Raw genomic sequence first — 24,318 nt, forward strand, 5'->3', positions numbered from 1 at the left:
CCATTCACCATTAAACAAATTGGATACTGCAAAATAGGAGACTGCAACTCTGTATCTGCATAAAACACTACAAACGTTCTGAACAACACTAAAAGAAAGTCAGCTGACCCAAATTCATCTCCAGTAGAACTCCATTGGTTGCTGTGGGCTTTCACCAGGGATAAATTTGCCCACTGGGGATCTGGTACTTCAAAACCACAGTGAAATCACAGATTGCAGAAATGTCATTTAACATGTTTGTGCGCGTCTGTGCATCAGGAAACTCTTCTCATTACAACTCTGCAGATCTCAGGCAGTTTGCAAAATGCCTCTCTTAGTAACATTTTGAAGAGTTAGAAAATAGACTGTTCAGTCTATGATGAATTACACACTGAAGTCTGCTAGATTAAAAATGTCTATAGTTCTGTTGTTCCAATATGGGTTCCCAAATTTTGTTTGATCTGAGATTATTTTTCACTTTTGAAGTTCTTGGTCGTGTGTATGGTTTTTTTTTTTTTAAACTCATCTCACCCAGTTTGTTTCCTGACTGACAAGTAGAAACAAGAGACAGGTCCAATGCACAACCTCATAATATCCTTGAATCTGGGAAAATGTCACATCTGGATCTGAATATTGCAGATGGCTCCTCACCTATAGAGTGAGTGGATCCAAAACCCCTAATGTGAACTTTCGAGTTTTGGACCAGGTCAGACTGGATTTGAATTTAGAGGCTCATGACCTGCTCTAATAAAAAAAATATTTTTAAGATGTCTAAAATGTTGCCATCCCTAATTCATGTGCAAGCTACAGAGAAAGCGAGTCAGATATTCATATCACTTATCTTTTCTTCCACGGTTAGCCCTGATTGCTGCGTTTGCTGACTAAGCCGAACCTTGAGGACTGGCTTTGGAGGATGGCATATGTATATCCAATAAAGCAAGAAGCGATAAGGCAGCATGAAGGAAAAAATTGCAGGGTCAACTCCTCCTCAGCTGGCACGAATTAGCACAGCTCCATTTAAGTCAATGGATCTAAGGCAATTTACATCTGTTGAAGAGCTGCCCCACATTGTGTCTTCACGATCAAACCAACAGAGCATGCTGATAACTTTTATCTAGTTCCTTTCACAGTGACCACTACAGTAAGTCGCTAGCAAGTATTTCCATGCAAGAGCTTGATGTGCAGAAAGGGTGTCTTGCCCCTTCGGTTCTCCTTTTGTTAATGTGGATGGACAACAGAAAGTAGAGAAAAATATACATTCGTGGTTCTTAGAGCATTTACTTGATCACGTTTACTGGAGCACATTTTCCTTCCTGTCTTTGTAATGAATCTGACCAAGAAAAACAAATTTACAACGACAGTTTGCATCATTATGAGCTCAGCTCATTTGATGTGGGAAACCTACAGTTTAATTGCTCGATTTAAATTTGGCTGGTAAAATGCATACTGAAACATCACTCTTTTAATTATGTTAATTTACAACTGAAAAGCTAAATTTACAAAGGCAATAACATTAATTATTTACTTACCCATTAAAGCTAAATATATATTACCGAACTAATTGGCTTCCTAAGTCTGCCAAAAAAAAATTAAAAACAAGTTTCTAAACTGATTTATACGGTCTCTCTCAGCAGGTTACTTGTATTCAATGGATTACACCAATATCTGTGTAAAACACTTCTTTCATTTACAGAGTGTCCCCCAAAGTCACCTTTCTCCTTAAAGAAGGTACCATGCATGACAGATGGTGAGTTTCCCGCACCATTCAGATCATGGAAGATATGCATGCAAAACTCCATACAGGTTGTGACAGACGTGAGCTGCTCTGTAATAATTTATGAATACTGTATGTTGACCAGGTTATTGGGATGTTTACTGTATGTATGCCTATAGTGGGTTAAATCAACCAGGCTGTTGGGAAAAAGAAGCAGAAAGGGGAAACTGTGGCTCAGGATAAACCACTGCACAATAAAAACTTCAGGATTGTTAAGAGACAATGCCCAAGCTATTAGCTGAGGAGATTCTACAACCTGCTGCACAGAGGTTACACTGGGAAAGGAAGATCAACTGGACTATAAACAATTAAAGTCTCTTTCCAGAGAAGTGGGAGTTGCTGGGGCATCTGTTTAGGCTGACATAGGACCTGCTGAAGCGATCATAAAGGGATGGTTCCATGTATGCATTGTTTGCTGTTTACAATCCTTTCTCCTAAACACTTTGTTCCTCCAATTAAAACAAAAAATACACTGGTTTAAGATGGCTGTCACTGTATATGACTGGTCATGTTGAGTTGCTGCTCTGATGACTGGGAGATTGCTGAGTGTTGTTCGGTCACCTAGTTGATGGCATTCACCATAAATTCTCACTTAACAGAGTGGGCCGTGGGAAGGCTGCCATCTTCCACTCAAGTCCCGCAAGACTTTCTGGGAACATTTGTTTAGCCTCATGCAATCAGGCTACGATCAGGAGGAGGCTTGGAAAGCAGATTGGGCTAAACAAGACTTAAAAAATAAGCACCTTGTGCCAGATCAGATGCGGAAGGTTCCTGGTTTTGACCTTCCATTGTCATCTCGGTCAACTATGAACCGAATCCAAACCATCCATAGTAGATGCAGCCATCTAATGCACAAATGGAAAATGAAGGACTCCCTGGCGTGCCAGTGTGGCTCCCCATGACAGACCATCGAACATATCACCACCTACTGCCCAATTTATAAATATGAAGGAGGCATCACTGCAATAAATTCTGCTACCCCGATGTAGCCATTTGGCTCCATCAACTTCAGGTGAAATTGTAGTTTCTGCTCTACACCAGCCATACGAAAGAAGATGACCGGTCATGGACATGGAATTCCATTCCAGGAAAGGTAAAGGCATGAGGCCTGACCCCTTCTCTCAGAGAGACCAGGTGTTACACCCCTCCATTCCAGGGTGTTAGCACAGAATTTGATCAAGTTAATTGTAGCCATATTGTGTACGTTCATCCACCAGGAATTAATAAAATAGAACACCACATAGTTATGGGTTAATTTGGGCAAGCAGGGCTTTTGGAGGCAAGGTCAAATACTAGCTGCAGGCTTAAAGTTTCTGCTAATCAGAATGGGAGGTGGGTAGAAAAGAGTCAACAAATTATGAGACTGAAAGAAATAAGTGGATGGACACCTTGAGTGGGGGCACCTTTGATATAGAAGCTTATTATGGCTAAGATTGTTAGGAATGTTTTGTTGATAACTAGGTGACTGTAGTTGGAAGAAGTGATGACCCAGTAGGGGTGACTATAAGCTATGTATTTTGTAAAAATTAGTTATAAAAAGACTAGATACCAGTTCTTTGGATCAGTTCTCTGGAGCTATCCTGAGACACTTTGTTCCTGACAGCATAGTCCCCAGTGGGGAAGTGACAGACCATCACTGACCTGCTGCCAATTACTCAATACCATCTCAGATTTTAGGTAATTATTTGGGATGCTCTAAACCTATTGCTTATGCCTCTATGTGCTTAAATCTAATAAATAGTAGGTTTAGATAAGAGCACGCTTACTTGTATTAATCTTTCATCAGCCGGAAGCACCATGTTTACATTGATTTATTCCTGATACCGCCGGGAGTGAAACAGTTAAGTTACCACTGCTTTGGGTTCTGAAAACCCTGGGTAACATAGGAAGGGCTAGAGGCATAGCTAGTCCTGCAACCGTAACACCTGGAAATCATACCCAGTGGGCTGCGTAATGGGTCAGATCCTCAACTGATGTAAATTGGCATAGTTACATTGAAGTGAGTGGCGCAACCTGAATTTACACCAGTTGGGGATCTGGCCCAGATCCACAAACCATCTACCCCTCATGTCTTGTTATTTTTGCTGAGTTTTGGCCTACACCAAAAAGATGGGCATCCAAAATGACTCCCTCTCTACAGCTAGCATGGTATTCGGTATTTTTAGCTGTGAGTTCCTAAAGTGGAACTATAGGCTGTGAGTCTGGCACAGCAAAGCAACAAACAAACAAACAAACAAACAAAAATTAACTTGTGCTCCCATCTCATGTGGAATTTTGCAATATGGAAACATATTCCTCCACTGTGATACTTGAGACTACATAGCTGTATGCTCTGGGTATGTAATGAACTCAATACACTCTTGCAAAACATTAGCATCAACATCTGACCATAACAAGAAACAATTAAGAAAAGCTTTTTAATTACCTCTTAATATAATTTCAGAAATTCATATTAAAGTCTCTGATTGAGGCAATGTCCTCATTAATATTTTAGCTTCGTTCTGGATAACTAAAATATTCAACATTTATTTACGTATGCATCCTGAAAATAATAAAATTAGGTTACTAATGGTTACAGAGCAATTAGGGTTACATTAACGTGTGATGAAAAGCTAATTCGCACTTTGTCTAAAAGAGCATTTAAATTCCATTTGCACATGTCTAAGGCTGGCTCGTGGTAGACACGCTTTGTTTCTACTTGCAATATCTGTGTGTTTGTGATACATCGCCTGGTGCCGATGGACAATTAAAGAGACATAGTCCCACAGTCGCATAATGCAGCCGAGTGGAACACTGCTACCTTCATTTAATCTAGGCCTGGTCTACACTACCAACGTATGTCAGTATAACTACATCGCTCAGGGGTGTGGAAAAGCCACCCTCCTGAGCGATGTGGTTATACCAGCCTGACCCACTGTGTACACAGCACTATGTCAACGGGAGGACTTCCGTCCACACAGCTACCGCCTCTGGGGGAGATGGAGTATCTACGCTGACAGGAGAAGTACTCCCATCAGCGTGGGCAGCATCTTCACTGAACGCTACAGCAGTGAAGCCCCCTGGGGCAGCTGCATCACTGCAGCGCTGAAAGTGTAGACAAGCCCCTGACGTTTCCATGTAAGACTCATTGCACTGGAGACCGCTAACGGGTCTGCGCTAGCACACAGGACAAAGAGAATGAAATAATGAACAGGGGCGGGACAGGAGGACGGTGATCACATATTATGGGGAGAAACACAGTTCAGGTCCCGAACAAAGGTGTTGCCCTGTTTCACATGCCATACTTTATATTTGGAATGATACATGGGGTAGACGGAGGAGGAGGGTTGGGGCAGTAACTGCTGTGTGTCTAGTACAAGAGCCGTTCTGTACGGGATGGTTCAGAGTGGGCTGCTACGACACACTTTCCCTTTGGAAAAGAGCTGTGTGCCTGCCCTATTTGCTAGTGCTGCAAACAGCATTTAGTAGGCGCGGCCAGGACACCAACCTAACACCGACAGACCACATCCCGCAAGGGCCCTGGTGTTCGAGACAGGCCTTCCCTCCTAGCAACCTCTCGAAGATTAGGTGAAGAAACCGCCCTGTGGTTTGTGGGAGGAAGGATCGATTGCCTACACCCTCTTGTCCCAAGAGTACCCATAAACCGCACAGCAGAATCTAGCCTAAAGTGTTTCTAAGGGAATCAAATTTCTTGTGACCTTACATATGCTAGAAGACAAGAAAATAATGGATATAATGATACTGTTTACTTCTAACGCACCTAAGTCATGAGGTATTTCTATCAAATTTATACAAACAATTGGGTTACCGTTGAAAACTTGCTGAACACTGAAAATAAACATGGGGATCAAACTGAGCCAAAATCTATTACTTCCCACTCTGGGCAGCTCTTCTAAAAAGCTCCCAATGTATTTATTTATGCATTAGATTTAAAACAACAACATTAAAAGGAGTACGGGCCTGATTCTGAACTCACACCAGCTTTACACAGGTATAACTTCACTGATTTCAGTGGAGTTACTGATGATTTTCACCAGTAGCAGATCTGAATCAAGCCCTAAGTTTGCATCCAGATATGAACTTTTTATATAAAGTACAGCGGTTCTTTGACCTGATGTTTTAGTGAAAGTCCCTGTTTACATACAACAGACAACACAAGTGCTCCAGGTCGAAAGTTTGACTTATCTTTATAAGCTGTGCAGGAAATTGTTCCTGACACCAACTGGATAGACATATTTATATCACTCAGCACTGAATAATTCAATAATACTAAAGAAGCACAGCACACACTCACACGTAAACATCACAATGCCTACGAGTTATGGCAACAGACAGTATGAGTTCATTTCTTTATGCGTAAGGGCCCATTTGTTTTGCTAAATTATTAAGAGCCAGAAGGCAAGTTTTAACAGCAAACACCAACTTGTGATGTTAAGGTTTCACCATCTTGACAGTTCAACGCAGTGCCCACAAAATGTAACCTACAAATGAAGGCGTTAGAATTATGATCATGTTAAATGAGACAGAAATTAAGGCAACTGGTTCACACACACCAAATGTATATTTTGTATCTTCTGCTGGTAGACCTGATCCAAATCCCATTCAAGTCATTGAGAGTCTTTCCTTTGACTTGAATGGGATTTGGATCAGGCCCATATTGAACAATTTACCTTGCTTGCTGTTTGACTCATGGCCACAACAAACTACGTGACTTTTGAAAGTGTGTTGAAAAGGCACAAGCACTGTTACTGCTTTCTGTATTATCTGCCTAGCGTTTCGCCTGCTTTTACTCACATCTCTATGTCCCACCATGGGTTTGCAGGTAATCTGATCATAGCAGCATATACATTCAAAATGTGTACAACTATAGTGAACACCATGTGTATCATATGTATCGTATATGTGACATATGATTAGGCAACTAACATCACAGCTAAAGAGCTGGAGGTGGATAGTTTCTATTAAAGGACGCCGATACTATATGTCAAACAATTAATATAAAAGTGGGAAGCAAACAGAAGGTAATTGTTTAGCAAGTGTTATTTTTAGCAACAATATATCACAATGCTTTAAATTTGCCACCCAGCCACTTAATCCTCTCGTGGCTTTTGTTTATGAGTATGGTTACGCTGTCTTTCTACAGCAAGATTCACAAAAGTCACTTATATTTAATGTTCTTTACAAGTGGTTTTGAGTATGCACTGAGTATTCAGGAGAATTTAGCTATCACAGTGCCAAATTCTTCCAGCTAGGTTATTACAGCTCTCTTAATTTTGCCATAATTCAGGATCATTGCAACAACTCGGTGCGCCCTATGGATGTGTTTATTGCAGAACACAAATTTTGTGCTCACATAACACAATGTTGGAATGTTTAGTCTGCAGTGTTTATCCAAAGGCTTGATAAATGTTAAAACACAGTATCTTTCAGAGAACTTTTTAAAGACTTACCCATGGATTTCCCTCCACCCACTTATTACATTTTTGTATGATGTTAGATAAAGTTTCCCACATGTGATACTCCACTGAAGTACAAGCTACTGCCAGAGGCAAAGATCTTTTATGGTAAATACACTGGAGATAGAGAGAGAGAGACAGAGAGAGAGAAAGGAGCCAGAGGAGTTTGCTGCTGTACTTAGCAATTTAAGTTGAAAATAAAAAGACATTTACAAAAATAGGTAGATTATTAAAAAAAAAAACTCTACACACAGGCCTAGGTTTTTTTTAAAGTGTGCATGTTGAAGTGTATGCAGACCCCAGTTGTGTATGTATACATGTGTGGTGCATATGGGCCTCACTTGAGGAAAACAACCTATCCAGGAAAGCACTTATCCACCTGTTTAAACTCCACTGGAGTAAAAGTTAAGCACATGCTCCAGTGTCTTCCTGAATCAGGCTAGGGATAAGTATACGCCTGTGTAAATCCCTACGGTTGATGAGCATGCACACTTTTAGAAAATCTTGGCCCCACTGTCTAGGCAGCCCCCCTACGTTTTTAAATACCTTGAAACCAATTTAGAAGGCCACACATGGTAGGCAAAATCCCATATTAAGGGACTGCTCCACAGTATCCTCAAATGTACCAAGAACAATTCCGCTGCACCTCGATTAGTCGACCCCCTCAATTAACTAACTAGAGTTGGTAGTTTCCTGAGCGGCCCTGAAGTCCAGTTTCCCTATATATTTTCATTAAGTTCCTAGGTGGAAGAATGAACTCAATGCAGATACACTCAAATACTCAGTCTTTGTAGCATCCCACAAATTTCTCCTTCACTAACCATCCAAACCACAACATTTTTCTGAGCTTACCACATCTTCCAGCTGTACACAAAACACCTGCCCAGGCCAGTACGGGGGCAGTTTACAGTTACACTCCACCTGCTCACACCCCATACTTTGCATGTTCTCTGCTTTAACTGATCCAGAACTGGATGGTTGAAATTGACTGTGGTGCAGAGAGCCAGCACGTGGCTAATTTCACCCATTCACACAACACAGTTTAGATCTCGCCTTGGCCACAGTGTGTTCCCAACTCCTTGCTGTGGATTGAAAAAAAAAACAAACAAAAAACCTGAAATCAAATCAGGCATTATTTTTCCACGTAGAGGCAAAAAGTACAGTCATTCAAAACCAATCTGTCTCGTGGGCTGGCACTCTTGCTTTAGCTCATGCCATTATGAAAAGTACATTGGCTGAGTGGCTGCATTGCCACTCAGCAAGGCTTCTATCTTCACCAGCTCGGTCAGAAACCACTGACAAAGAGGGTTTGATAAAGAACATTCCAACAGAACCTCAACGAGCAGTGTAATGACATGAGGTGCTCCACTGCCAGGCCGGTAATATCCCTCGAGGATGCATTGATACTGGGGCCTGATCCTATTGGTCTCAACAGTGGCTTTGCCACGAACGTGGAGTATGGGGCAGCTCAGAAAGTTACGATGTGCCTCCCAGTGCTCAGGGGAGAACATACCGTACACCGGGGTTCTCAAACTGGGGGTCAAGACCCCTTCCCCACTCTTCAGCTGAATGCATTTTCTTAAATTATTATTGCTATTTCCTTCAAGGCTCATCTTGCAGTTCAATATGTATTATCTAAAAATAATTGTGTCCTGCTCTAAGATTGCAGTCTCTCACTTAGAATCCTTAACAGAGCCAGAAACTAGTGACGTATTTTGTGTTCAGCTAAAGTGACTGAAATGCTAAATATCATTCTGTTGAATAGCAAAGCTTCAGCTTAAAATCTTGAATGAATTCTGGATGAACATTTGTAGAACGTTTATTAAAAGAAACCGGGGAAGTAGACGATGGCCAAAAATGAACACACACTTTAGCACAATGCCACTGGCAGAAGGGGTTTGCATTTGTTCATTCACATGATTTCTTTTCATTTTCCAGACAATGCATCAAAGAAATAAGTAGCATATTCACAGGAATACACATTTCACGGATTTATCCTAGGGGCTGATTCTCCACTGACCTGCACCTTGGGTAGTTGTTTATAACTGTGCAAAATGAGTGTAATGTTATGCAAGGTGTTACCCTTCCAGGCTGGTGCATTTTGCGCTCTCTTTGCACTGGTGTAAATGACTGCACACTATGCACGACAATGGATATTCAGGCTCCTAGGGCCAGGTTTTAAAAGGAATTGGGCACCTAGGCAATGTTGAAGATCCCGCTATGTGCCTATCTGCAACTTAAGGCACCTAAATACCTTTAAAAACCTGGCCCTTATTGTTCAGAGAGAGTTCCGTGAGCCTTATGCCTCCAGACAAAGTGAAGCGAGTGACCCGTCCAAGTTACCAGCCTTTAATTATGCTGAGTAAGAGATGTAGCTTTCTGTAGGTGCAAGTAGAAACCTCACACTGTGAGGATGGTGTGGTTAGGGTTACTGAGTTCAGGCTGAGAGAGATGCTATTCTGGCTGTATCTCTCTGTGGGTCAAAATGCAATCCCCAACAAGCAGAAGCTTATCAATCAGAATCATACTGATTTTCAAGTGTCCCCTGAATGTGATTATGACTAACCAGGTCCCCATCAGCTCTCAGTTCAATGGTTGCTTTCTTTCTAGATCCTAGCAGAGTATCCTCTATAGTACTCCGCAGTGCCCATCCCAATGGGGACCTGATCTGAGTCGTGGCCTTTAGCTTCCACTGTAATAACTACAACCATAATGATGCAAAGGCACTTAGAACATGGGTGATTTTTAAAGAACATCATCTTATATCTCACGTTTAGTTTCAGCTTCAGACAGTATATCTCGCCTCCTTTTATTCATTTCTTTAGTCTCTGATCTCCTTGTGTGGTGGCGAAGGATGCTCAAATCCAAGTTGCTCAGAAGTATTTAAGTGATGCATTGTCCATGTGCAATATGCTATTTTCCCTTGCTTATAACTTCTCTATTTCATAACCTGTCCCCTGGTACTCCCAAAAATCAGTATAACTCATATTCCTCACTGAGAACTGCATCAGATGCCTCTTCTTCAGGCATCTGAACTTCCAGCCTATCCACCATCTTGGTTTCCCTACTACCATCTTATCATTTCTGAGCCTTTACCCTCTTGAATATTCCAGTAGCATCAATTTTCTCTGTACCATTTGGATTTTTATACACCTTAGTAATGACCCTTCTTAATTTCTTCCTTTCTAATGAATACAAACACAATTTTCCTAGCCTCTCCTCACAGTTTATAACCCCTGAAATCCTTTATCATTCTTGTTAAGGCTATATCCATAATTAGGCTGTATCGGAAGATCCATAGAAATGTACAATAAAGTGCCTACGTAATACAAATTGGTACCTGACTAAACCCCACATTCTACAGGACTTAAAGGGGTCAGTCTGAATTCTCAGTGCCCAATCTATATGCCACCTGTCTTCTATCAAATGATTTAACTAGACAGAATGCTCAGGGCTTCATGGTGTGTGATTTTTGCTACAAGAGCCTCTCCAGTTGATAGCTGCATACTCTTTATTATATATATGGACAAGTATAGGATCCTCTTATCTGATAAGATCACCATCCTAAGAACGGATAGGACAACTTAGCAGTCTTGGTGACAAAATTGTGAAAGATGATATAATTGTGATAGGGCTACAATACTCATTGTGGCTAACATCTGTTGTTTGCATAAAAAAACTTGAACCTTGCACCGATGGGCAGAGTAACAGCCTGACTACTATGGATAATAAGTCAGGTGAAAAGAAATCCACAGGGCATAGGAGATAAACAAGTTGTAGAGCCTTGCTGTACGTCTTTATATGTTATGCCATATACCAGATTAAAGCAGTGATCTGTCTACTCTAGTACCCTGTCTCTGACAGTGATCAAAACCAGATGCTTCAGGGAAAGGTGCAAAAACTCGGTAGTAGGCAGTTATGGAATAACTAACCATTGGAAAAGCTTGTCACTGATCCCCAATTACTCAGAGAACAGGTTTACACCCCGAAGCATGAGGATTAACACTATTTCCAAACTTTTTCTTTGAATTCTTACTATTGTGACTTGAATGTTCTCATTATCCATTTAAGTTTCCAGAATTCCTTTCCAGAGCTAGAAACAGTGCCATGTTTATTTCCATTTTAACACTGAAACTCCCAGAGTCTTCACAGACTCGTATCTAATGGTCTGTTCATCTAAGAGACCCCTGACAATCTTGCTCATATATTCAACGAGGAGTCTGGTGGCACCTTAAAGACTAACAGATTTATTTGGGCATAAGCTTTCATGGGTAAAAAACCCACTTCTTCAGAACAGATTTATTTGGGCATAAGCTTTCATGGGTTTAAAAACCCACTTCTTCAGATGTGAAGAAGTGGGGTTTTTACCCACGAAAGCTTATGCCCAAATAAATCTGTTAGTCTTTAAGGTGCCAATGGACTCCTCATTGTTTTTGTGGATACACACTAACACGGCTACCCCTCTGATACTTGCTCATATATTAGTAAATCACCTTTTTAAAGATCCAGTTCCAGCTTTTACTACATTTACACAGCATTTACTTCATTTAATATCAAAATTAAGTTTCCATTAAAAATATGTATTGTGATAAAGTTCCTGCTCTACCTTGGTGGGTCTTGCGCTTATTGGTGGATTTGCTAGCCTTGGAGCTTCACGGCAGCCCTCAGCTTGGCCGTTTTTCTGAATTCACAGCCCAGGTCGACTCCTCCTGTGTCTGACCAGGAGTTGGGAGGATTTGGGGGGAACCCGGGCCTGCCCTCTACTCCGGGTTCCAGCCCAGGGCCCTGTGGAATGCAGCTGTCTAGAGTGCCTCCTGGAACAGCTGGGCGACAGCTACAACTCCCTGGGCTATTTCCCCATGGCCTCCTCCCAACACCTTCTTTATTCTCACCATAGGACCTTCCTCCTGGTGTCTGATAATGCTTGTACACCTCAGTCCTCCAACAGTCCGCATTCTCACTCTCAGCTCCTAGTGCCTCTTGCTCCCAACTCTTCACACACACACCTCAAACTGAAGTGAGCTCCTTTTTAAAACCCAGATGCCCTGATTAGCCTGCCTTAATTGATTCTAGCAGCTTCTTGATTGGCTGCAGGTGTTCTAATCAGCCTGTCTTACTTGTCTCCAGAAGGTTCCTGATTGTTCTGGAACCTTCCTTGTTACCTTACCCAGGGAAAAGGGACCTACTTAGCCTGGGGCTAACATATCTGCCTTCTATTACTCTCCTATAGCCATCTGGCCCGACCCTGTCACAGTATGAAGAAGAGCTTTGTGTAAATCAAAAGCTTGTCTCTTTCACCAACAGAAACTGGCCCAATAAAAGATATTAGCCTCACCCACCTTGTGTCTCTCATGTTCTAGGATCAACACGGCTAAACACCATCACAAAAAACCTGCTAGTGAGGAGGCATTCTATTTTCAGAGCATGACACAGTTATGAGAGAAACTAGGAGAAAGCTTACTTAAAATATTCAAGAACACAATGCTGTGACCTGTTGAAAATAATGTAATGATCTATACGAGCACAAATACTGAAAATGAGCACATTCATCCTTAGCATGCTTTTTAATCACATACTTGCTACATGGCCAATGTAGCCAAACATCATAACCTGAAGGAGGAGAGAACAGTCAAAATAAATTGCTGCCTTCACGAAACTTACGATACTAGTATTCTCTGCCATTGTAGCCCTATTGGAAGGTGATGACTATGAGGCAATAGGCACATATCTTATTCTATCCGGTTGCATGTCACAAGCACGAATCAGAGAATAATGAATCCCTGTCCCCTGGTAAGAAATCTTCACAATTTCTGCTAGCTCTTAACTCAGTTGTTCTTTATTAACAAGGCAATTCCTGTGCTGCTCAAAGCTTCATTGTTACTAAGAGAGAGGTCGTGCTGCCCTGGTGGTGTTAACACCACACTTGGCCGCTGTAACTTTGGTTTGGAAGAGTGAAAGCATCTGGCGAGTTACATTTTCACAACACTGCATAAACTAAACAATAATCAGTCCTCACGATGCCCTGTGACATGCTGCAATTACATCTACCCATCCGTGCACTTTCCTTCTCTCGCTCCTGTGGGCCCCTTGATTCTCCCCCCATCTAGGAGGGTGAAGGCAGAGAATGTGGATGAGGGACTGGTTACCATGTCTCCCCACGCACCATATGCCCAAGTCTGGTTTCTTCTCTCCCCAGGTTATGCACGGTGGCCACCCTCTACCGGCACACATCTCTGCAGTGAGCAAGGGGAAAAGAGAAGCACGGCATAAAGGAGAGCCCAGGCACAGTGGTTCCTCCTGTTGCTCCTATTACCCTTGCACAGAGGGGGGTGAGTGATGCTTTTTTGCTCTCAGCCGCACTCCTCCCTCATCAGAGAAGGGACGAAAAGCCAAAGCATCAGCACCCCTACAGCTAGAACACCTTCTGCATTCCAGGTCCTTCTAGCCAAGAGCAAGGATGGATCACATGGACCTGTATTAGTTCAGCAGTACTGAGCACGCTCCAGCACCCTCTAGTAACTCCCATGATCACTCGGGTCATCACACACCCATGAGTTGGGTAGTCACATTTTACAGATGGAGAAACTGAGGCACAGAGTTTGAAGCCTGAAATTTCAAAAAACTGGCACTATTTGCCACTTGTTTTTGTGCCCCCCCCCCAATTTAAGTCTACTTGGGCTTGATTTTCAGCAGTGCAAAGCCCCTGTGGTCCCATTAACTTTAATAAGAGGCCCAAGATACGGTGATGAAGGGAGATTCAAAAAGGAAGCCCACAAAATCAGTGGCCACCCTTAAACATTTGGTCCTAAGTGACTGGCCTAAGACCCCATACCCAAGCTTTGGCAGGATCAAGTTGAGAACTAAGACCCCAAGCCCCAAGATCAATCCACTGGAGACCCCAGCGCCATTCTGAAGCATGGACGGGATAGTACAATAAATTAGCAGCATGTAGAACGCTTACAGAAGCTACCAAGCATTTCTTTTCAAACCCATAATTTTAATAGAGTAATTGAGTATTAGTCCTACATACTAATACCCTAGATGATTAAAATGGAAACAAAAGTCTGCTGGGTATTAGATATTACCCTTCTCATAATTCGTTGTTTGCTAAATTAATAATTAATTTCATTTTACGAAGAAGAGCTATTCTCAGGTAGGGGATGTTCATTTGGTAAGTTTAACTCCAAACTAAAGGACAATTTCTGCCCAGGTGCTACAGTAGTGAAATCAATGAAGTGAAACCGATCATACATATCACTGATGAGTTCGCGCCAAAGTACACAAGGAGGATTGGGAATTTCTAAAGCCTTTAGCCGAATTCTGCTAGCTTTAAGACAATGGGAGTTTCTCCACCACTGATATCAAAGGGAACAGAAATAGACCAGTGCCGAGCACTTTGAAAAACCACAGTCAACATGTTTAGATCCTGAATGATTCATTCCTGTGCTTCCCAAATTACTGTATGTGGTGTCAAAAGAGAAATTGGAAAACGTGTAATGGAACTCACCAGAGCACAGTAAAAGCAGTGCTACCCAGCACTTTACCACCCGGAAAGCTCTATAAACCAGCATTTCTGATCCTCATTGAAAGTCCGGTTTATAGTCCGATTGACGAGGGGCCAGCAGGCTCCCTGCTTGGCTCCGCATGGCTCCCCGGAAGCGGTGACATGTCCCTGCTGGTCCTAGGCAGAGGAATGGCCATGACGGGTTCAGAGGGGAGGGGGTGTGGGGTGCGAGCTCTGGGAGGGGGTGTGGGGTGCTAGGCGGAGGCGCAGCTAGGTGGCTCTGTGCGCTGCCCCACCCCGAGTGCTGGCTCCGCAGCTCCCATTGGCCGGGAGCAGCAGGGACATGTCGTCGCGTGCGGGTAGCCGCCCGAGGTGAGCGCTGCCTGGATCCAGCACCCTGCACCCTCTCCCATGCCCCAACCCCCTGCCCCGAGCCCCCTCTCTCATCCAAACTCCCTCCCAGAGCATGTGACCCATACCCCCTCCCACACCCCAACCCCCTGCCCCGAGCCCCCTCCCGCACCCAAACTCCTTCCCTCTTAGTTAACCGGAATTTATTACTTACCTGCACCCCACTTTTCCCCAACATGCGGATAACAAAGCTTTTACTGTAATATAATAAGTAGGAAAGATTGTTTATAAAAATCACCAGTACACAAGGCCCAGATCATCTCCCCATTGAAGTAAATGGCAAAACTCCAATTGGCTTTGCTAGAAGAGGATTAGGGTGGTCTGATCCAAAAGTCAATGAATTCATTAAGAGTCTTTCCTGTGACTTCAACAGGCTTTGAATCAATTTCATTCTGCATAAAGAATATATCACTATTCAATAGGGGATAAGAGATTTGCCTTCCTCCAAGGGTTACTTTACCTAAGAGTGAGTTAATCTCCTAATAATTATGCTGTCAGTGGTCAGCACACCCCAAGTTTGCAGTGCCAAATACCACAACATGTCTTTCAAACTCTATTGTTCTGTGCAAGAATCATTTTGTCTTTCCTTTCCTTACTTCCTTCGGCAGAGACAAGGCAGCACAATCTGTCTGCAGATAGGAAAGCTGACATTAATTTTTGGTATAACACCAGAGATTGGGACAATATGTTTATGAAGAAGGAAATGGAGTGGATCTCTCTCGGCAATCCTCCTGGCACAGAACATGAAATAATACATCCAGAAAGATTTCCCAGAATGTGGTTCAGAATGTGTCCTCTGCAAGGAGCTTAGCTTCAGGTTTAAACACCATGAATTTACTGACTGTCTGCTGAGTTACAGATAATTTGCAGCAGACTGGGCTTTTGCTTGTACATGTGGTTCAGGAATGACAAAAGAGCCATTTCCACTCTGAGGCCAGACCTAAGTGAGGATGAACTTCACACTTCTGTTCAGCTATGTGGTCCCCGGTTTGGATAATACCAAGCTCTCACAGAGTACTTTCCGTCTGTAGGTCTCAAAGCTCTTTGCAAAGGAAGGTAAGCATAGAATCATAGAATCACAGAATATCAGGGTTGGAAGGGACCCCAGAAGGTCATCTAGTCCAACCCCCTGCTCGAAGCAGGACCAAGTCCCAGTTAAATCATCCCAGCCAGGGCTTTGTCAAGCCTGACCTTAAAAACCTCTAAGGAAGGAGATTCTACCACCTCCCTAGGTAACGCATTCCAGTGTTTCACCACCCTCTTAGTGAAAAAGTTTTTCCTAATATCCAATCTAAACCTCCCCCATTGCAACTTGAGACCATTACTCCTCGTTCTGTCATCTGCTACCATTGAGAACAGTCTAGAGCCATCCTCTTTGGAACCCCCTTTCAGGTAGTTGAAAGCAGCTATCAAATCCCCCCTCATTCTTCTCTTCTGCAGACTAAACAATCCCAGCTCCCTCAGCCTCTCCTCATAAGTCATGTGCTCTAGACCCCTAATCATTTTTGTTGCCCTTCGCTGGACTCTCTCCAATTTATCCACATCCTTCTTGTAGTGTGGGGCCCAAAACTGGACACAGTACTCCAGATGAGGCCTCACCAGTGTCGAATAGAGGGGAACGATCACGTCCCTCGATCTGCTCGCTATGCCCCTACTTATACATCCCAAAATGCCATTGGCCTTCTTGGCAACAAGGGCACACTGCTGACTCATATCCAGCTTCTCGTCCACTGTCACCCCTAGGTCCTTTTCCGCAGAACTGCTGCCTAGCCATTCGGTCCCTAGTCTGTAGCGGTGCATTGGATTCTTCCGTCCTAAGTGCAGGACCCTGCACTTATCCTTATTGAACCTCATCAGATTTCTTTTGGCCCAATCCTCCAATTTGTCTAGGTCCTTCTGTATCCTATCCCTCCCCTCCAGCGTATCTACCACTCCTCCCAGTTTAGTATCATCCGCAAATTTGCTGAGAGTGCAATCCACACCATCCTCCAGATCATTTATGAAGACATTGAACAAAACCGGCCCCAGGACCGACCCCTGGGGCACTCCACTTGACACCGGCTGCCAACTAGACATGGAGCCATTGATCACTACCCGTTGAGCCCGACAATCTAGCCAGCTTTCTACCCACCTTATAGTGCATTCATCCATCCCATACTTCCTTAACTTGCTGACAAGAATACTGTGGGAGACCGTGTCAAAAGCTTTGCTAAAGTCAAGAAACAATACATCCACTGCTTTCCCTTCATCCACAGAACCCGTAATCTCATCATAAAAGGCGATTAGATTAGTCAGGCATGACCTTCCCTAGGTGAATCCATGCTGACTGTTCCTGATCACTTTCCTCTCGTGTAAGTGCTTCAGGATTGATTCCTTGAGGACCTGCTCCATGATTTTTCCAGGGACTGAGGTGAGGCTGACTGGCCTGTAGTTCCCAGGATCCTCCTTCTTCCCTTTTTTAAAGATTGGCACTACATTAGCCTTTTTCCAGTCATCCGGGACTTCCCCCGTTCGCCACGAGTTTTCAAAGATAATGGCCAAGGGCTCTGCAATCACAGCCGCCAATTCCTTCAGCACTCTCGGATGCAACTCGTCCGGCCCCATGGACTTGTGCACGTCCAGCTTTTCTAAATAGTCCCTAACCACCTCTATCCCATCGTTATCCCCATTTTATAGCTGAGAAAACAGAGCCGTAGGGAGGTGAAGGGATTTGCCTAAGGTCTTGCAGCTTGGCAGTGGAAGAGCTGGGGACAGACCTGGGCAACACCCAGTCCACTTCCCTGCCCAATGGGCCACACTTACGCCTTGGCTGCTTATCTAAAACAGATCCAAACTCCTTTGGCCTGTAAACTGGGTTGATAGAGAAAATCTAATGAAATTATCTCCTAAACCAGAAATACTGGAAGAACAGACTCACCAAAGAGTACACGACTACTGCCTCTGGCTGAAACAAAGAGTAAGGTAACAGCACAAGAAGAGATGCTCAAATGTATTTTAATTTTTCCTTTTAGGCAGTGAGCGGTCAGGTGATGTCTCCCCTCAGTTTTAGCTGGACAACTACATACCCATGAAGTCCTCTGAGTCAGATCGAAAGTCTAGTTCAAGGGTCGGCAACTTGCGGCACACAAGCCGATTTTTACTGGCTCGCCACTGCCAGCCGGCGTCCCGGCCGCCGCCCCTGCTCAGCCCGCTGCCAGCCTGGAGTTCTTAAAATACGTTCTCTCCCCCCTTATCAAAAATCACACTACGATTAGCTTAAAAACTTGAAAACTTAAAAACTTTGTTTGTATATGACAGTAATCGTTAAAAAATTTATAATGCTAATAAATACATAAGTACAACTATTTTGTTTCATCAAACCTATGGGCCTGTGCTCAATTTGTGTTTTCAATGATTTACCTTCTAAAAAAATCTCGCATGCCTCGCAGCCCCAGAAAGGGCATCTCGCATCCCCAGGGGGTGCGTGCACCCCAGGTTCAGAACCACTGCACTAAACTGAGAAGATCTGCATTTTAATTTAATTTTAAATGAAGCGTCTGAAACATTTTAAAAACCTTGTTTACTTTACAAACAATAATAGTTTCGTTACATAATATACTTATAGAGAAAGACCTTCTAAAAACATTAAAATGTATTATTGGCACGCAAAACCTTAAATTAGAGTGAATAAATGAATACTCGGCACACCACTTCTGAAAGGTTGCCGACCCCCGGTCTAGTTGATAGAACCAGATTGCAAGGCACAAGGCGCTGACTGGCAAATTCAAGGCCATCTGCAAAAACAGGAAACCCTTTCTTACAGACCTGGCTGCTGCTGTAGAAAAACAAAACTTTTTTTTTTTTTTAGTACTTGTGAAAGACGCTGTCTTGACAGCCCTGAAGAATGAAGAGATCTATTTATCCACAGTTACACTGGCAGGAACGTGCAAATTTCACACACAGCTCTGCCAACGTGCCAAATCCCATATCCAGTTTCAGTTCCACAAATAAGCTAAAGGTTAAAGTTGTTTGTTTAAACCAAACCCACATGGCATCTAAATTGACCTAAATTATTGTCCGAGTTGTAACCTTTCTGTGTTCCAGACCCCAAGAGACTGCTTCTTCCTTCCAATCTCAAAAAATTCCTCCTTCTGAGTAGGGGAGAGAATAAAGGAGCAGCAACTGGACATGGAAATGGGAAAACCAACTCAAGGTGGGCAGAGTTCTGCTCCGAAGTAGTCCCTGTAAACATTTGTGGCTACTGCAGACCCCATGAAAAATGACCACGTAAGGGTCTCAGTTTAATTACATAAAGACCTAGTAGGCGAGGCCTCAATCATAGCAGCTGTTGCTGAGAGGGAGATCTCAGTGTCTTGGAGGTTTTAGTGGATTCCTCACCAAAAAAAAAAAAAAAAAGCATTACCTGTTTCTGTGTTGCAGCTGTAACAAAAACCACCAAAAAGGGTGGATTCAAGCAGTGAGTACACTACCAGGGCATATTTATGGGTAAAGCGCCTTTGTGCGGGAGACAAGTTTGGTTCGAAGTGCAGGGCACATTTCTTTGACCTTGCTTTCTCTGACATGAATATATAGCAACACGTACATTTAAATAAAGCAAAAACAAAAAACCCGACCAAAACAAGACACAAGCACCAGCTTCTCCCTCCGGGGAGAGGCTGAGAACAAACAAAATGCGAGAGATGTGTGATCATGTTGCTTAATGCACGGGAAGGCGCTCAGATACGATGGTGATGAGCACAGTATAAGTACCTACAGAAAACAGAATACAGAAACAATCCTTTACAAACAATGTTGTCTGTGCCAGGAGGCCTGAAAAGGAACTGGAAGCGTTTGCAGTCATGCATCAGTTAACAGGAGGAAAGTGACATCCCGGGAGTGAAACTACTCTCTGAGCTGATAAAAGGAAAGCAGCAGCATCTGGCTTGCAATGTTCAGCTTTTTCTAAACATTTTAATGCTGCATGAAGCCTGGTAGAAGTGAAGTTTCTTGAGCCCCCAGAGGTAGATGGCACGTAGGTGTGGAACATAGCAGCAACGTCACACAATGGAGGGCTTCTAATCACAAAATATCTGTCTCTGGCAGTTAGTCCAACCACACAATAATATAGGACAGCTCAAGGATGAGACAGAAAAATATGGAGATGGATCAGAGCCAGGAAGTTCATCTCTGGACCTCAACTTTCTCAATGTTCAGGAGCGTGTGGATCCTGGGGTTAGCTTCAGACCATCACAGTGATAAGGGCCAGCAAGGTCAAGAACCTTCTCAAGGGTCAGAGGTTTTCTGAGCTGGGTTTTGCTTTGGGCCTATCCCTGTAAAGGCATTTTTGGCTGAGAATTTCAAAGCTACCTAAGGGATTTGGACACCTGATTCCATTAAAATGAATTGGAATTGGGCATCCAAATCCCCAAGCTGGCTTTGAAATCCAAATCCCCAAGCTGCCCTTTTATTTCAGTAGGGCACAAATTCCTGGACCCTGGAATTCACTCCCACTATTGGCCCGACCAAGCACAAGGCTGTTGACTTTTGAGGGATTTTTTTTTTAAAGTTGTGAAAAACTGATCTTTATTTTCCAGAAATATACAAACTTATTCTCTCATTTCTCCATCTTCTTCTTCTTCTTCTTCTACTCCTCTGATGTACAGGACATTGTTACATCTTATCAAAACTTCACCAAGGTGTCCTGACAATGCACCATCTATGTATTCTTCTGTGTTTGCAAGCTGCATGTTCATGTAGCCGTCGACAGACACCAGGTAGTCCTTGTACTCCATCCCCCACTTCAGCTTCACCATCACCGGCTTCCCCATCAGCCCATTCAGGAAGGGCTTGAGGTTCAGGGGCAAGCTCATGGTAACATGGCCTGGCACAAGGCAGCGGTAAAAACAAAAATTACTCGCAGGACCGCACGTGCGCCCGCTGGAGTTAAGACCTCTGTCTGGCTGCTCAGGACTTCGGTTTGAGGAAGTAGCCCAAGAGAGTCAAATTTCATTTGCTGTTTGGTCAACATGGGAGAGAGGAAATCAGACATTCTCCTTTAACCTAAAGGAGAATTGTACTTTGCTACATGTTGTTAATTGCTGCCCATGTGTTCCGAGGCTGAGATGGGTGCATTTGTAATGATATTGTGAAGAACAGCGCTTCTCAAGCTATCTGATGTGGGGGACCGGCAATTTTTTTTTCCAACGTGCGCGCAGACTGGCAGCCGATGGCTCACGGACCGGCACCGGTCCGCGGACCATCACTTTGAGTAGCACTGGTGTAGAGGATATAATGAACCAGCCGATATAATGAATGTGCACCCATAAGATCCATGAAAGCCCCTCACAGCGAGACTCTGAGTCTGGTAATAACAACAGATTACTGGTGTTATTACAGAGATAAGGGGCACATGGTAGTGAACAACTAAATTATGGCCTCCTGCGTGCTTCTCTTACAAGGCATTAGTTTTAATTTTCATCTAATTTTTATGAGGCCCTGATGCATTAGCGTGTCTGCGCAGGGGCACTGTCTGCTCTGAAGAGATCAACCAATAACATTTGTGGCTTTCCTGCCAGCAGGTTTTTTGAAGGGCTGTTTAAAAAATTACAAGAGCTGACTGAAGCTTTATTGTAAATGTAACCAAAGCTCCTATTAAACCTATTTCCTTAATAATTTCAAAGCATCAAAAATAAAACTGCTCCTGCAGCATGGTCTATGTAATAAGATTCCAGGATTGTCACTCTGAACCTAGCATGTCTGTTGAGTCAGTGTTTAGGAATGAAAACAGCTGCAAACCATGGCTGAGAGCTCTTTTTGTTCAGGATACCACTAGGTCTAATCATCACTGGGATTTGTGATGTGTGTTACTGTCCAGTGTTTAAGTTCTCAGACAGTTTTCACTTTTTTACACCCTACGAATTACACCCATGTGACAGTATGGGCTTTCACCTAGTACTGAATAAGAAAAGGGTTAGAGCTAGGTTGTTGTAATTTAGCGCCACGTAAGCCTAGCCCCGCAGTCCTCAGACACGAGTCCAACAAGGGATTCAATGGCCATTTTGCCTCTGTGAAGACTGCCTGATTGGGTCCAGATAACTGTTGCAGATTTCTGGATTCTAGGACAATGGCAAGCAGAGATTTGAAGATATAATTCATTCTATTCAAATAATGGCTGTGCATATCATCACTACTATCCATCATTTAATTATGAATAGCACGTGTTACACTGATGTTACTGAAATCTTGCTGGATAATGCCCCTTTCCTGCCAATCCATAAAAGCACTTAAGCATGCGTTTAAGAGCATGCTTAAAATTAAGCATGTGCCTAAGTGTTTTCCTGAACAGCAATGGCTTCCTGCATGCGGGCCTTTGGCAAGGAGGATATTCATTTCAGTGTTAACTAAGGGTGGGGCTAGGGCTGTGCATGCTGCATTTACCTTGAGCTATAGGTGACAGGCTTTGATATGCATTTCTAAAACAAAATAATCTTCACATATAATAATCCAAATATATATATAATAATCCAAATAATCCAAAATAATCCAAAAATAATCCAAAAATAAACAAATTTAATAACAACTCAGTAAAATAAACCCTGTTTACAGTTTTTTTTAGATAAATGAGAAAACAGAAAAGTATTTTCAACGAATATTAGTATAAAGCTACAAGTGTTATTAACGACACCAAAAAAAAACCCATCTTAAAAATGTGAGGGTTCCATTCAAAGAAAGAAATACAGTTAGAGAAAGGGGATTCCCGTTCTGAAGTAGTAAAACTGGGTTCTTTAGGCATTAACTCCTAACAAATTCTTTTTAAGCACTGGAGCAGTGAGTTCTGACCAGGGAAAATATTTTATTAACATATCAAAGAATGGAGACATGAGAGTAATCCAGAGGATAATACAAAAGAAAAATTTAAGGAACACCTGGCAATACATTTCCTTTGAAGAACCTCACTTCTTATAACAACAGGAGGGTTATCTAAACATGCCCATTTTGTCATTCCAATTATTTTATTAAACTTTTCCACTTAGAAAAAGTGGATTACATGAATAATGTCTTAACTAAAGCGGAGAATACGCACCCCGGCCTAATCTAGTGACTACAACCACTTGGAGTTAGAATCAAAGCCTGAGCCCTATTCCAAAACTCACTGTAGTCAATGAACTCTCATTGACTTTGGATCAGGATCCTGCATTCATCAACTTGAATCTGTACTGCCACACTAATGTAGAGCTCATCTCATATTTTCTTTTTTTTTTCTTCCTTAAGGGTGGAGTCAAACAGAGCATAAGGATATATTCAGAAACATTTACATTGTGGCAACTAGAAGCCACCACACGGTCAAGGCCACGTTGCACCGGTCACTGTACGGACACTGCCCCAAAGACGGCAAGAAATAATTCCAACACGTGCCTTTAGGACATTCCCTTGATGAACGTGAATGGAACTGGAGAGAAGGGCACTGGAATGGGAAAACAGCCCCTCCCCCCATTTATACTTACTAGAATTTGAAATGTTTCGCATGCTACATTCACTCAGCTTATCTATGGCCAGGCTTTTATAAGCTAAGAAAAGGAAAGCTTTGTGTAAATGCCACACAGCGTGGTTTGATCCTGCATTACTATGCAGTACACTCTCACACAGAGCTGCGGCATTCAGGGAAAGGGCCCCATCAGCATCTGCATTTTAAACTCTCTGTTTCGCCTCCTTGAATCCGAGCGGAACTATTTGAAAGCATTGTTTTGTTTGGATGGCTGCTACTTCTTTTTTGTTTTGGGAATTTTTGGTTAGAGAAATATAATAGCATTTTGGTTGTTTTTAAGATGTTTTTTATAGTCAGGTTCAATTTAGCATGTAGCCTTTTTTTTCAATGAAATGAAAATGGCATTAACTTCTTACTTTGCATTGTTCCATTCTGCTGTTTTATTCCAATGCACAGTAAAATAGCAGAGTTACTAATGACACTGAGTTTTTTAAGTCTTGAGCTCTTTACGCCCGAACATTTGATTCTTATGCTGTGCTATAAACACGCAGGAATGGCTCCATATGATGGAAAAGGATGAGGTGCATGAGGGAATCTCTTTTATTGGACCAGCTTCTGTTAGTGAAAGAAACGCTTTTACACAGAGCTCTTTTCTATCCTGGGACCAACACGGCTACACCAACATGGCATCCATACGATGGATGCACACAGTTCGGGTACTGTTATAGTG

The 24,318-nt window shown here is 42.8% G+C and overlaps 2 protein-coding genes across 2 annotated transcripts in view; both read right to left on the reverse strand.

Annotated features, from left to right (window-relative positions):
* The window catches only part of SGCD (sarcoglycan delta), a 498,497-nt gene that overhangs the window by 310,114 nt on the left and 164,065 nt on the right, over positions 1–24,318 (reverse strand). The window lies entirely within an intron of this gene.
* LOC102941939 (small nuclear ribonucleoprotein F) lies at positions 20,656–21,009 on the reverse strand. The gene has a single exon (XM_027820893.2). It carries the CDS (start codon positions 20,971–20,973, stop codon positions 20,710–20,712), a length of 264 nt encoding a protein of 87 aa, XP_027676694.1. The 5' UTR covers positions 20,974–21,009; the 3' UTR covers positions 20,656–20,709.

Source organism: Chelonia mydas, chromosome 8 (assembly GCF_015237465.2).
Source record: "Chelonia mydas isolate rCheMyd1 chromosome 8, rCheMyd1.pri.v2, whole genome shotgun sequence".
NCBI lineage: Eukaryota > Metazoa > Chordata > Testudines > Cheloniidae > Chelonia > Chelonia mydas.